The sequence below is a fragment of the Vidua macroura genome, chromosome 6 (assembly GCF_024509145.1).
Source record: "Vidua macroura isolate BioBank_ID:100142 chromosome 6, ASM2450914v1, whole genome shotgun sequence".
NCBI lineage: Eukaryota > Metazoa > Chordata > Aves > Passeriformes > Viduidae > Vidua > Vidua macroura.
Window position 1 is genome coordinate 17,581,871 of NC_071576.1, and position 15,156 is coordinate 17,597,026.

At 34.0% G+C, this 15,156-nt stretch overlaps 1 protein-coding gene across 5 annotated transcripts in view; it reads left to right on the forward strand.

Annotated features, from left to right (window-relative positions):
* Positions 1-15,156, forward strand: part of EML5 (EMAP like 5) — a 95,106-nt gene that overhangs the window by 43,036 nt on the left and 36,914 nt on the right. For all 5 annotated transcript variants that reach the window (XM_053980234.1, XM_053980232.1, XM_053980231.1 and 2 more), the window contains exons 14-20: positions 5,488-5,674; positions 7,407-7,512; positions 8,762-8,855; positions 10,680-10,780; positions 11,973-12,175; positions 13,268-13,379; positions 14,373-14,500. In XM_053980234.1, the coding sequence (XP_053836209.1) occupies positions 5,488-5,674; positions 7,407-7,512; positions 8,762-8,855; positions 10,680-10,780; positions 11,973-12,175; positions 13,268-13,379; positions 14,373-14,500 (931 nt within the window). The remainder of the gene's footprint in view (positions 1-5,487; positions 5,675-7,406; positions 7,513-8,761; positions 8,856-10,679; positions 10,781-11,972; positions 12,176-13,267; positions 13,380-14,372; positions 14,501-15,156) is intronic.

Genomic DNA, 15,156 nt, shown 5'->3' on the forward strand with positions numbered 1-15,156 from the left:
TTAATTTATATCTGTAGAAATAAATTTACACTAAATAAATGAAAAGCTTTGATGCCAGCATACTAATTCTACACATGAATTCTGAAGTGAATTTGAACTCAAGCTTCAGCTGGTACTTATTGCTTGAATACAAGTGACTATATAAAGTATTCAGTAATCTCACCCATACTTCTCAGTATCTGGAAAGCAGTAGTTCTCTTTGATGTATGATTTTGATAGCTAGAACGGAAACTTTGTGTATTTGAAGATGACTGGGTTCTGGACAAAGGGGTGTTTCTAGCAGTGATTTATTAAAAAAAAAGAAGTATAAACTGTTTGTGCCTAGTCTGAAACAACTTACATGTTCCTTTCTTAATTTAGGAATTAAATGTAATTCTTAATAGGTCTTGTAAGTTTGTTAAAAATGAGTTTATTCTTTTTTTGGTGCTAGTTTGAGTAGCAGAATGACGTTTGGATGCATCCTCAAAATCTTACGATTTTATCTTTAGGATTAGTAGTTTCCCATAATTCTTCATAAATGAAGAATTTTTATCAGCAAAAAGATGTGGTGTTTTAAAGCAAACTGGTACTAGATGTTACTACATTAGAATAATAATCAGAAATATAAATTCTCTTGATATAAAGCAAAACCAAAACCTTTATTCAAGTAAGAAGTTGCAAGTCAAGTTTTCCTTTCAAAAGATACCTCTTTGCAGGAATACAGCTTCTTTTCTGATGTATCTAAATGCAGGGAGAAGTTACTGATATTGTCTGTCTTTATAATGGAACTTTAACAATTTTAGTAGGGCTCCACATGGAATGCATAATAAATTAATTGACTAAGAATAGTTAATATTCAAATCAGCAATTTTGTCTGCAGAAGACCTAGTCTGAGTAGTAGCTTTGGAAATAATGACAACTGGGAAGCTTAGTACAGAGTTGGGGTTTTTTATTTCTCTTTTTGGTACTCCCGAATTCTCAGTTGAAGATCTTTATATCTGTGTAGAGAATGCATTAAGGTGGGTAGCTGCTGTATGTAGTCTTTAAAAGTTTGTCTAAGAATAAAACCAAATGATCCTGAAGAAGATGTAGGACAAGCAAGGGCCCTGGATCTTTGGTATTATTGTTATTTCCTTCACAACAGAAGTGAAGCTTGACCAGAATATCCAGGAATGACCAGAAGTAGAATGTCCTGTTGTGTTCTGTCTGGTTACCCTATGGGCATCAAGAAAACTAATGAAGAATCCATGCTGAACAACAGATTTTTCTCAATGTCCAGGCTGTTAACTTTAAAGTGACCCACATCCAAGTGAGTAATAGGCATATTCTCTGATTCAGGAAGTCTGCTTTGCTTCATCTTTCCTTAGCTGCAATGGAAATGTCTTGGATGTTCCTTGAAAATATAAGAAGTGGTGCTTTTTTTTTTTTTAATTAGGGGAATCAGAGGCTCTTTCTCTTTTCTTTGTTTTTGAGCTTGTTGGTGTTGTGTTTTGAATTTGTCAACTGCCGTGAAAGACAAACTTGTAAAAAATCTCTTGATAACCTGTAAGAAATCTCTTAAACCTCTGGTTACTTCCTGTTTTGGAAGGGAATAAAATTCAGAGTATGTGAGCCAGCTTCTGAGTAACATGGATGAGGAAAGAACTTCTATTAAGAAGTTCAATTGTGTCTTTCTCTAAGAGATCTGATTCAGTCATGATCAGAAACACTTTGTTAAATTGGTGTACAAATTTGGTCTCTTTTTGATTTTTCCTGTATTTTAATTCTGCCAAGTATTTGGCAGGGTGGTGGTTTAGAAACATGAACTATTCAGAAGAACCTTTTTCTTGGAGTCAATGCTTATTATGCTTTCTTTTGGCTGGCAGGAAATAAGGATGCACATATAATACTCATGCCCCGTATTCTCTCATAGCTATGCTGTTGATTTCACAAGAATGATTTTTTATATTTTTGAATATTCATAGAATCATATAATTATTTTTAAATATTCAATGTATTTAAGCACAATCTAGTTTGAGTTTCAGGATATTAAATAAACTAACCTTACTCTAAGATGAAATTTGGTAACAGTTTCAAGATGGCATTGGAATGCTCTGTAAGGAGGGCCTTATAACATCTTGCATGGATTCCTACAAGTACCTACAAATAGTATCTGAAGGAAATAGCCTATGAGTGGGTCCTCTTGAAAAAACTACTGCTATGCAGAATATTTTTAAAAAAAAAGTCTCCACCTTTGTACTAAAGATTCAATCATGTTTGTTTTGACATTTGGTTCTTCTAGAGATTTTGGGGGAGGATTGGACTACATGTAGAAGCTTCCCACATATACTTTGAAGACTTGCATGCAAATTTTGAAACTCTTACAGCATTAGACAAGCTATGGACATTGACTCTTTTCCCAGAGAGGACAGTACTTGTGAAGTTGCCTGTCAGCTGGATATAGATATGTAACTTGCAAATGTGGGTAGGATTCAGCTTCAGGTTACAGAATTCACAGTGATGTGCCCAAAAGGAAGTGGTTTTATGTGTATATTTAAATTTCCATCACAGTCACTGGAGATTCAGTCAGTAGTCAGTGGAGCATAAGGAGTGATTTGGCTCAGGTAAAATTACATGCTGATGGTTGGCCAGCTAAGCAGCCCTGCAGGGTGAACTGACTCTATTGACTACAACAGTGTTGATTAAAATGTAGGAGTTAATGTATCTAGCAAACATGTGAACACTTATGTTTACATGTCTTAATCTCAAATTGAATGCAGTCCCTGCTATTCATGACTTTGGTAATGGCAATTTAATTTCTGCTGCATCTTCTGAGAGTTACTGTCACATTAACTTGGATCAATCCTGGATAATTAACTATGGCAGAATGCATTCTTATTTTTATTGTGCCTTGTTATATATTATCCACTAACTACAATACAGAACTTGCTTTCATTATTATTTAATTTATAGTTGCTAATAAAGACACCTTGTAAATTTCTTTGGTTTGTTTTCTGCATGTGTATAAATGATTTCTCTTAATGCTTTTTCAGAGATTAGCTAGTAATCTCAATTCTAGATTGGTTTAATAAAATGGAGATATAAGTATTTTGGAACAGTGTTGAATATTCTTAGGGAATGATCTTCTACATGGAAATATGCTTCTTTTCATTGCTGTTTAACTTAGGCCCATCACTTTCCCTCTGGTAAAAAGTACCTTTATTGTCAAGAAGTTAGTAAACTGGCCCATGGGAAAGACCAAATGTGTTCAATGTGGTGACAAATACTCTTTATTGGCGGTGCTTGATATTTTGGCAAAATGTGTTGTATTTTAATTGTAAATAATTGATTGTACTAATTTTTATAATAACTAGAGGAAATTAACTAAAATTAACTTCTATCACAAGAAGTTATGAATAATAAGAACAATTTTCCTGCATCCTAGATAAATTTTGGATATTTTGAGTAGTCCTGTGATACATGGCACTAATGTACTTAGTTTCACTAGGTTTAATTTAAGGTATATAGGCAATTGTTATGATGAGCTGGGAAAATTCTGAGTTTCTAGGTTACGTGTAGGAGGACCTGAAACCCTTTTACTTTCTTCACACCTTTTACTTTTATAGGTGACTGCTAAGCTTGCAAGAAATTGCTCAATGTCCAGTATTTCTTTCAGCATGCATATTTTCATAGATGTATAGATGTTGTTTTTTTTGTTAATTGTTTGGTTTTTTAGTATTCTCCTTTAGGGTAAATATTTGTTTTTTTTTTTTTTTTTATGACTCTGCTTGCAAAGACAATCCAGTATGTTTAGCAGAGCACAATGCAGAGTGAAGCACAAGAAAATGATGTCTGAGCAACAATAGGTTCTTCTTTGGCACTGGTCCTGCCTTTATAATCCCTACCCCTCTCCAAGTGTTGTCATGTATTTAAAATGATGATGTTACATACTGTGATTGGTTATTTTTGTTTCCTTTCTTCCTAGTTACTGTAGGTCGTTGTATATTCTGTTCCTTAAAAACCTAGTGGCTGTACATCTAAGAAGGCTGCAAGCAGACAGCACTCTGGGTTAGGCAGAAATCAGCTTCCAAACATCTGCACATGGCTGCAGGGGAAGGTTGTTAGTGAGGGATGTGGGTGGAGGGAGAGCAAAGCAGGACTGAAGAGCCTGCAGTTGTATTGTGAGTCTAAATTGTTGGTCACTTTGCAAAGAGCAGGGAGCAGACATAGCTGAGCCACAGATCAAATGTGAGGAGAGATTCTGCTAGAGACCTTGAAGGGACAGTAACTCAGGAAACACTGAAAAGTTGCTGGACTAAGAGCAAATCTGAAGTTAAGAATCTGCCTGTGAATCCCAATCTAAATAGTGAGTTGAAAGGATCCTTATTTGAAAGCTTTGTTTCTGTGCTATCACAATTTTTGGTGTTTTAAGAAGTTCACTTCTCTTTTTTTGTGATCTAATGAGACCCAGCTTTGGACTTCACAGTACGGGGGACAGTACAAAGCTGGGAGGAGAAGCCGGCACACCCGATGGCTGTGTTGCCATCTGGAGGGACCTGGACAGGTTAGAGAACTTGGCAGGGAGGAATTTCATGATCTTCCAAAAGTTTGAGATGCAAGTTCATGAAATACAATATTCTTCTTCTGGGGAGCAGTGGACCTGAACTATCTGTTGGTCTGTTTAAAAACTTTGTGTGGTGATCTTAGTAATTTTTCTCTAATCACATACAATGACATAAGTACCATTGTGTATAACCTAGGTGAGCCAACTGAAATACATTATGTTCAGACCTGTTCCAAGTATGTGCTCTGTTGCATAGATCAAGTATTTATGAACATGGATCCATGGTGTTTGGAATATTCTCTAAACTAAAGTTGACCAGCTACCTCACAGATTCATCACTTCCCCAGTGCATATGGTTGGGCTGTGCACATAAGGAAGGATGTATGTAACTTCATGATCTTGGTCACACGTAGGAAGAAATGAGTGTACTGAGATAGTACATACAGACCTTAGTTGGGAATTGGCCTGCTCATGCCAGTTCCTGTATCACTAAGAAAGCAGGCAGGTTTTCCTTCAAAAAAAAGAAACTGTTCTACAAAAAAAAATATGTGTTTGTTTTCTGTTATCAAACTATCATGTTTTGCTGCCTGGTTTTTGAGCAGTAGGAAACTAATTCTTTGGACATTTTCTATTTCACTTAACTGGTTGTTGCATACTCAAATTCTCCATGTGGTCTGAAAAAAGTTACTAGCGATTACTTTCTCTTCTAAACTAGCTGTGGAAAATAACAATTAAGTGCCACTTTTAAACTAGTGCTTGTAGTACTGATGTCTGAGTAGTAAATTAGATTGCTAAATTGATGTTCCTTTAAGAATGGGAAAGTATATTCAGAATTTTAAAACACCAAAACAGTAATTGGTAAGTAACATGAGTTTTAAATGCACAAAATTCATCAGCATAACTTTATCTCTGTTTCAGTGTATATGTTTATGACTTTGGTGAACAAACCTTTTTTGTTGAATTAGTTACAGAGGTTACGACTGCCGAAGCAATCTCTTTTACACGCAGACGGGTGAAATCGTATACCATGTGGCAGCAGTGGGAGTGGTGTACAACCGGCAGCAGAACACACAGCGCTTCTATCTAGGTCATGATGATGACATCCTTTGCCTTGCTATTCATCCCTTAAAGGACTATGTGGCAACAGGCCAGGTAGGATTCATGTTTATCTGCAATAACAATCTGAAGTTGTTACTACTGAATTCAGAAAGGTTTTGGGGGAAGAGCATCCAGTCTACATTTATTCAGATGAAGGATTGCACTTCTATTGCAGATGGAATCGTGACACAGAAGTGTTTTTTACAGTTATTTGTATTATATTATTTGTATTTGTAAGAGTATATACACTCCATAGTTTTTCTGAACATCGTTTAAAACTAAGAATAGATTAAATTTTTTTATTTGGCATTATGTTGCAGCTTCTTGATAACAGGTGGAGGAAATGTGCAGAAAAATATATTTTTTTAACATCTGCTTTGTGAAGTTAGCTATAATAGGATTGCATTCATTTACTATTTTGCAGTATGAAGTGAGCAGTTGTTGTTACGGTCTGGCATTCCATTTTAATGCATTATGTTTTTCATTATCACCTATACACAAACTATGTACTGATTGTGCATACAACAAAGGGATGTATGTTGCTCAAGTTCTTTTTATAATACTAATAATAGTTAATTTTATCTTTTGCCAGACAGTTATTTTAGATAAATAATTTTCACTCATATCTTCAAACAAAGAAGTCTTCTGGTAAATATTTATACACTAGGACTTGAAGGTTTGAGCTGATGTTTCATAGTTTTTATTTATGCTCACAATTTTTATCATTTTTGCTCTTGTTATTGTATAATAAATTGGAAAACATGTGAACTGAATTTTTTAATAGAAATAAACTTTTTATTATTATGCTCTCGATTTCTATAAAAATGTTGAGATTAACATAACTCTGTAGGTCAGTTAAGAAATTAGCCCTAAATATAAGAATTGAGTTGATTTAATTTTGGAGTAGTAAAGGCTATGGATAAAAATGTCCCTGAATTTACAATAACTTATGCTATCAGGCAGAAAGACTCCATTATGTACTGTTTTATACATACATATGACATATTGTTGTATGCTATGTTACATGAGGCAACTAGGTAATGCAGTAATCATTCCTCATACCTCCCTGGTTCAGATGTTCCTGATAGTGGATGTTCTGAAAAGCTTTACAAATATTTAATGTTAAGTTTGTGACAAAACCAGAACTAGATCCTAATTTTTCTGAGCCTTAAATGCAAGAGAGTTTTGTTCTGGTTTTGCAACCTTTTTATTTGTGCACTGTGGTGCAAAACCCTTGGAATAGCAAGTAATCTTTTAAGTACTGACTAATAGTGCTTTTGTACATAGTTGAAAAGAATAAACTATATTCCCTTTCTTACCAGATTTGTTGCCTACACTAGTGCATTTTTGTGCCACAAGTATCAATGTTTTAGAATCTGCCTTGCAATGACACCAGAGAGCAAAAGTCACCTTGATTTCTGAAACGTGGATAAGCTGACATACTAACAATAAAAATAACCTTTTATTTTTAGACAGGGGATGATTGATGAAAAATTGATGGAATAAATATGCTACAGTGCAATCAATGAAGGGCTTTTTTTCTCCCCCCTCCCCCAGGAGGACTTTAGTTAATTGTGATTAATGTGCCTAAGTCAGCTGGGAAATGGTCTTTGGGAAGCAGCAAAAGGAATAATATTCTGCGAGCCAGACAACAGTAATACTAGGAAAATTCTATCACTGTTATTTTTTTCAAATACTTTTTGAAGTATTCTTAATGCTTTTTAAACAACTGTGTAAAATAACTGAGAAATGAAAAAAAAATGGCTATGAATATGTATACTTTCAGGTTGGTCGAGATTCCTCAATACACATTTGGGATACAGAAACAATAAAGCCACTCTCAGTATTAAAGGGCTATCACCAGTATGGTGTTTGTGCTGTTGATTTTTCAGGTAATAAGTATTTATTTATTTATTTACACTTTTCCTTTTCTGTGTGAAAATACAAGATAATCAGTTCTGCTGAGAAACTGGGGGTTCCTTTAAACTGCAAATTTTGTATTAAAAATATTCTCCATTGTTCAATGTCAAATGAGACATGCTGTCTTATAATGAACATTCATTAAAAAGACCTCCTTTCGAGTCTTGCACATAGGAAATGCAAGAACAGCTACTGTCCTGTTTAACAGCTGAGCTGAGCACTTCAGAATTTCTTTTGGTCGTACGAGGCAGGTGCACAGATCTGGAGTGTTGTGTCTGCTTTACAGCTGTGTAAGAAACATTTTTGAGCAAATTGATTGGGTGTGTGATTTTTTCTTTTTTAAATGAAATCCTGAATACTATGTTGGTAGCACACTGTTACATTCAGGAAGTCCAGTCAGAGAGTTCTGGTCAGAAACACAGGATCTCTCTCCACCTTAAACTAACATAAGACTATCAGTTAAATCCCTTGAGATTTTTGCACTCCCTACATTGAATTCCTGTACCAATATTAAATTTCCTCTGCTCCACTAGCTTCTATTCATTCTTTAATTGTTTGGATTTCCTGGACAAGATCTCTGAACTCACAGCAAAGATGTGTGATCACAAAGATTAATGGTTTGTGGTCTTTGATGCTTCTTACTTTTGTTTCTCCTTTTTCAAGATATGAATCTCATTTCTCAAATTCTGGCATGGATATGTAGCAATTCCAAAAATGGATACATGTCAGAAAGTCATTGATCTTGAGTGAGCACAAGCAGCTTGTTTATTGAAGGTTAATATGGAATATGTGTCAAAATTTTTCCAAGACTTCGTAGTGCTGCTAAGTTTAAGGGCATTTCACAAATTTCATGGTATGGCTTCAGTTCCTTCCTGTTCAGAAATGAATAGAGATTTTCAGAGTGAACATAAAATTTTCACAAGAACAACCTATGATGAATGTTTTTGTGCAACTATGTCAGCAGCTAACTGAACAAGGGATTTAATATGAACAGAGAGCATCTAAGTTCAAATTCAGAGACAGGATAATTTAAAGTGCTGCACTTCATCCAAGTTTAAAAGCAAACGGATGAAAAAACACGCCTCTAAAAATATCATATGCTTATTTACTTGTTTATACATTCTTATAATATTTGTGCAGATACAATATTTTGAATATGATTTCTTATTATTGCAACATAGTTATCTATCTACTCTCTTAATAATAAATTTATTATTCTAGCGGATGGGAAACGATTGGCTTCTGTTGGAATAGATGATAATCACACTATTGTACTCTGGGATTGGAAGAAAGGAGAAAAGCTTTCAGCAGTGAGGTGGGAATTTTAACTATGTTTTAAAATCTGTACCTAGATTTACTATCAAATGTCAGTAAGAAAAATATATTCATTAAAAAATAAGAGTTCTCTAATAAATTAGCAATTTCTATTACATAGGTGATGCAGGCAATAATATTTATGTCATGTTAGAAACTTTCTGTGGAAGAAGTAAATGAAGGTCTGATAGTCAACAAGAACTATTATAGTGACTGCTCAGCTGGTGAAGAAAGATGGCATAGAAAACATTACTGTGTTCTGAAATATTTTCTTTAAAACTCTATGCACTTGTGTTTGCCCTCTTAAAGATGGTGATATATGGTATGTTCAGATCTTTTTCATCAAGGGTCACACCTTTCTTGGAATAGTCATTTGCAGTTGTTTTGCAGAGTTCTTTTTTCTTCAGGGTTCTTTCCTTTTCCTGAGTTTTGACCAGCCTAACCTAACTTTGAAGTCAGCTCTGCCTTTGAACAGGAAATTGGTCTAAGTAACATCCAAAGGTTAAATATTTCAGAAGTTTCTTTGTGTCTGCACAGATTATTTAATATATGTTTATTAAATTGTTTGTCATCTACAAGATAGAATCCTATTTCTAGTTCTGAGTAATATTATTTAAACATTTGACACTTTTTTTTTCCTAAGGATCTATTGCTTTAAATAGAGCAGTAGTGTGAGTGGGTTTTGTCCCATTCTGTCTGGATTCAGTGCTTATACTCTAAACATTGTTCTAAGTAGATTTTAAAAAGATTTGTTACTCTTTGCAGTACAGCTAAAAAAGTGCCAGCTTCCCTTTCATCCATTATTATTCTTTAATTTAATTGACTCTCATTGTGTTTTTAAACACATGTTGAATTTCTTATCCACTAAAGAATGAAAATTCTGAATAGATGTTGTAGATAAAGAAGGGTACTCCCTTCCCAGCTACTTGTCAAAAGCCCAGTTATCTTGGCTTCTCTGAAGACATTTATCTGCCTTTCACATTTTTTTTTCTTTTCTCCCACCCACAAATCAAAGGAATTGATTAGAATTTTTGAGTGCAGCATCTGTACTTTGAATATGACTGTGAGTTTGGAAGGAACTCTTTCATTTATTCAGCCACTAGTTCATCTAGTGGTCTGAAAGGAGAGAAAATGAGAGATTGCCACCTTTGAACAAGGAGCAAAAATTAGGGATTGGAGGCTCTTCTGCATTTTAAGTAAAGAAAAACAATCTATAGGCATTGCTTTGCATAGATAGCAAGCATAGTCGAAAGCTGTTTTTCAAACTGTAGGACTGAAGCAAAGCATTAGTTTTATAGAAGCATAGTAAGAAATTTAAAACCCAAGAGGTTTTAATGTTTTTAGAACCAACTGTAATTTCCATCAAAGATGTAATAGCAGCATAAATTTTTTCTAACAAAAAACAGAAAAATCAGCTAAATGGTGAATGACAATGGCAGTTTGTTTTCAAGATAAGCAAACTTAAAATAAGATTTTTGACTTCTTTAGGTGTCATTATGAGCTGTCAAAGATCTAAATGCCATATACCCAAACTTAATGCAAATACATTTTCTTTTGCAATGAAAATGCCTCTTTGTGGCTCTTTGAAGTAACATAATTACTCACCTGCCTTGGAAACTGAAAGGTAATGAAAATAGAACAGGACTCAGTATGTTGTTCTTTAGTTTTCTACTTTCTCGTTATAAACTATTAATAACGATTTGAAAGTAAATGTTAGCAAGCTAGAGGAGGTATACATAAAAATAAAACAAAAACCAGCTCCCAACCCTATTTAAAAATATTAAGAGTTACACTTATATTTAAATTCTTTTGCTTTGCATTTCAGGGGAAGCAAAGATAAGATTTTTGTTGTTAAGATTAATCCTTACATGCCTGATAAATTGATTACAGTTGGAATTAAACACATGAAATTCTGGCGGAGAGCAGGTAAGAACATTTTTCAGAATTAGAGCACATTCTGTTGCTGACAGTGTAACTATTGCATCTCTTACTGTATGCTTTGTGCATGAAAGGCAAATGTTTTCTTTGTCTATCTTAGTTAGTGTTGCCCTAGCAGTAATAATGTTAATTGGTATTATGGCAGTAGTGGAAATTCTTTTTAAGATCAATTTGCCATGGAGCTAGAGCTACATAAGAAGAAAAGACCTTGCATTTTCTACTGTCTCTTTTTATATCTAGTAATAATATTAAAATTTTACAGTGCTGCTCTAAAATCATAGAACAGTTTTTGGAAGAAGAACCTTTACAGCACATATGCTGTAAAAAGGCATAAATAATATTAAGGTATAAATAATATCGAAGTTATAAAAAATTCACATACAAAATTCAGACAAAGTACTTGAAGAGGACACATCTGCCAGTTGAGAGCTCTTTGTCTAGATACCTCTACTGATCTTGAGAATTAAAAACCAAGTTTAATTCTGCTTGAGAAATTTTGAACAGTGAAAAACCCATTCCCTGATACTCGTGTGAATGTGATTGTTTCACACCTCAATTCATATATAAAAACACATGTGCTACAGAAGCTTATCTGCTAAGAATGTTCTAATAATTCATGCACAATTTATGTACTTGAACTCACATGAGTCCTGATAAAGATTAATTGTGTAGAGAAAACTGTGTTATGAAAAAACTTACACTGTTTTTCTCAGTTCTAGCTCCAACAGAAATTAACCAAGATGGCCTGAGAGCAAGGTGTTGATGTCTATGTAAATTATTAATTTTCACAATTGAGCTTGCTATCTACAGAAAGAACAAAGTGTCTTAGAATATTTACTAAAAGAGCTACTACAAATTCTTTAGAAAGAAATCTTAACTGTGATAAAAGCTTGGAGATGATGATTTTGAAGAAAAAAACATAGTAATTTAAGAGTAAGGTTGGGTCTTTTGGGTTTAGTTGTTTGTTTGTTTTTGGTTTTGTTTGGTTATTTTGTTTGGTTTTAGTTTTTATTGTAGTGAAAGTTGACAAACAATAAATTTATTTTGTGAGATCTCTTCTGAAACTCATTTTTTTGGGGAGCATGGGTGGACTAAAAGAAAAGGACTTGTTGCTTTGGGTATAGTTCTTGTACTATAGTTCCAAGCAGATGTCTAATGACTTGTTTTTGGTCTGAACCAGGAGGAGGACTAATTGGGAGAAAGGGCTGCATAGGTGCATTGGGAAGAACTGACACAATGATGTGTGCAGTATATGGCTGGACAGAAGAGATGGCGTTCTCTGGAACCTCCACGGGGGATGTGTGTATTTGGAGAGATGTGTTTCTCATAAAAACTGTCAAAGCACATGATGGTCCTGTGTTCAGCATGCACGCATTGGAAAAAGTAAATAAACTGCTCATTGCTTATTTATGTCTGGACAAAAAAAGTCTATGATAAAGCCATACCTTTCCCAGACTCAGGAATCCATGTCCTTATCTTCATTACAGAAAAGCCTTGAATGGTCCAAATTCAAAATGGTGTTTTATGCATTAGCGCAAAATAGTGTTTATGCAGTCTCTTATTCTTGTTATGTAGCATGCTGTTTCTCAAACCCTTCTGGTCAGTGACATCTCATTCAGTAATTTTCATAACCTCTTACTAAAGAAATAACAGTAACTGATTTAAGCATCAGTGTGTTCAATGGAATATGTGAACTTGTAAGAGAGGAAGATCATACCTGTACTATTTTGTAGTGTAATTACTGTCTACCAATAGATAAAATTCAATCTGTAGATCATTAAGTACTTTCTCCAGATTCTTGACTTCCTTTTAGCCCAGGAAAGCCTTTAAGCATGTGCTTAAATATGGATGAGTGTTCCAGTTAGATTATTTTTGTCTTTAATGTTATGTATATGTTGGTGTTTTGCTGTGTTAGACTCTACCTTCCAATATTTGCCTTTCAGAGAAGCAGCATTGAACAACACGTGTTATTCATACTACAAGAACTGAGTGCTCTGAAGGAAAGAACTAATGATTTCAGTATTAACCACACCTCTTGCTTTTTAAATACCTATTTAAAATTTTTAAAGACAGAATGGCACAAATGTGCATATATTTGAAAATATAAGAACTAATCAAATTTTTGCAATACTAAGTCTTGTTTTGAGTAATGAGAAGAAATGCCAAAGGGATATGGAGGCTAAGTATCAAGGAAATCCCAATAATATGTTGGTTCTAATTTTTCTAGAATGGTAGAAGCATACAGGTTAGAACTAAATCCAGCCCCTGTACATGCACTGTACAGAACTATGCTGCCTTCATCAGGAGGAGAAATCACTCATTTTGTTGCTCCTGTTCTTTTCATCTCTAACATCTGTAGCTCTGTGCATTACAGTGTTGTATATAGTCCATTTTCAGTATTGGCAGAAATCACTGAAAAATTAAGGAAAGATAGTAATCAAATATAACTAGTGATTTTTATTTCTTTTCCCCCAGGGATTTGTCACTGGAGGAAAGGATGGAGTAGTAGCTCTCTGGGATGATACCTTTGAACGTTGTCTCAAAACCTATGCCATCAAAAGGGCTGCTCTGGCTCCTGGATCCAAAGGTAACACAGACTTTATCCTATGTTTTGTTCTATTTTTGAAATACTTACTTTAGAAATCTTTGTGAAACTGCTTTCCACAGTAAGAGGGAATCCACATTTGACATAATAAATACTAAAATAATTTTTTTAAGCTTTATTGGTTCTAAATAACTAATTTTTCTGTTGGGACTGGAGTTGTGTGTTGTAGGGTCTGTTTGCACATTTGGTGGATGCAGGTCATAATATTTAGTTTACTATTAGCCTAAATTAATTGATCCAGCTTAAGTTTCTTATCATCCAGGTGTTTTCTTGCTTTGTTTTGTTTTTATTAAAGTGTCAAGCAAAAATCCTCTTATATTTCTTATCATGGAGTATCTTGCCTGATCTTTTTTATTTCAGAGAAAGGAATGAATTCAGAATTGTGGTTAGTTTTGTAGTAGTAGTATTAGTAGTTAATTAATTAGTAGTCAATAAATTAATAGTTAGTTTTCTGTAAATGCATATATCTTTTGAAATAATTAAAGAACATTTTCATTCCCTATTTTTCCCGTTTCTACCACTTATTCTTGATCTTAATGCTAATTTACAGTTCCCTGTATTTTCATTCTAGATAGTTTTTTCTCTTCCATCCCCTTCCCTTAAAATTATGTTTGCTGTGTTGTAAAGTACATGATTTGATTTTCAAATATGATGAATATAAATACTCATTAATGAAAACATTGTACTCCAGAGTCTTATGGCTTGTTAACAAAAAGCTAGAATTGGAGGTACCATAATTGGTAGCAATATAGTGTTCTAGTTGATAACTAACATGCACAGAGTCAGGCCTATTTAACTTCTTTGATGTATTGCTAAATCCTCACAAATGAATCCAGACATGTTGGTTCATGCAGGAATGTTTTCTACAGTAAGAGAGTAGATTTTTCCACAGTGAGAATGTGATGTGCATAAGTGTGAAAGATCCTCTTTAAGGTGTAATTGAGAATTGTATCTTCTAACATTTTAATGTTCTAGGTCTCCTCTTAGAAGATAATCCTTCTATACGTGCCATATCATTAGGACATGGTCATATTCTAGTGGGCACAAAGAATGGTGAAATATTGGAGGTGGATAAAAGTGGACCAATAACTCTGCTGGTTCAGGTGTGTTTTAAGTAGCAGTCAAATATGTCATACCACTAACATGATTTTATTTCTCAAGTGAAGACTTGTGCAATAAGAAGCACTTTAACTACTAATGAAGTTAGTGATTTACTATCACTTTTAGTTAGACTAAACCATTATGACTCCTTAATGAGCAATATAGGACATAGAATTTCATTACTAGTTTGTTCAATGAGTTCATCCATCCAAAGAGACCAAAATCATAGATGTGCTTTGAAAAAAATAAGAAAAGTGTGTGAAATAGTGGATCTTCCTCCAAATTACTTATTAACTTCTCTTGAGTACTAATTACTCTTATTTTTAAAAGTTGTCTCCTTGTCATTTGTTTTGAGATTTTACTTGTAATTACGTAAAAAATTTTGCAATACCAAACAACTGCATTGTTTAAGTTTGACTACTAAACAGATTTTTACATTGCATCAACATAGTATTTTCTTTCATAGTTAAGTAGAAATCTCTGGACTCTGTCCTCTCTGAGTAGACAGTGCAATACATAAAGAACTATGTCTGTTAAAAGAAAATATTAGAACCTAAGGTAAAGAAAAACCTAGTTCACAGAACTGTTTGGGTTGGAAGGGACCTTTAAAGATCATCTTGTCCAAACCCCCTGCAGTAAGCAAGGGCATCTTCAAACA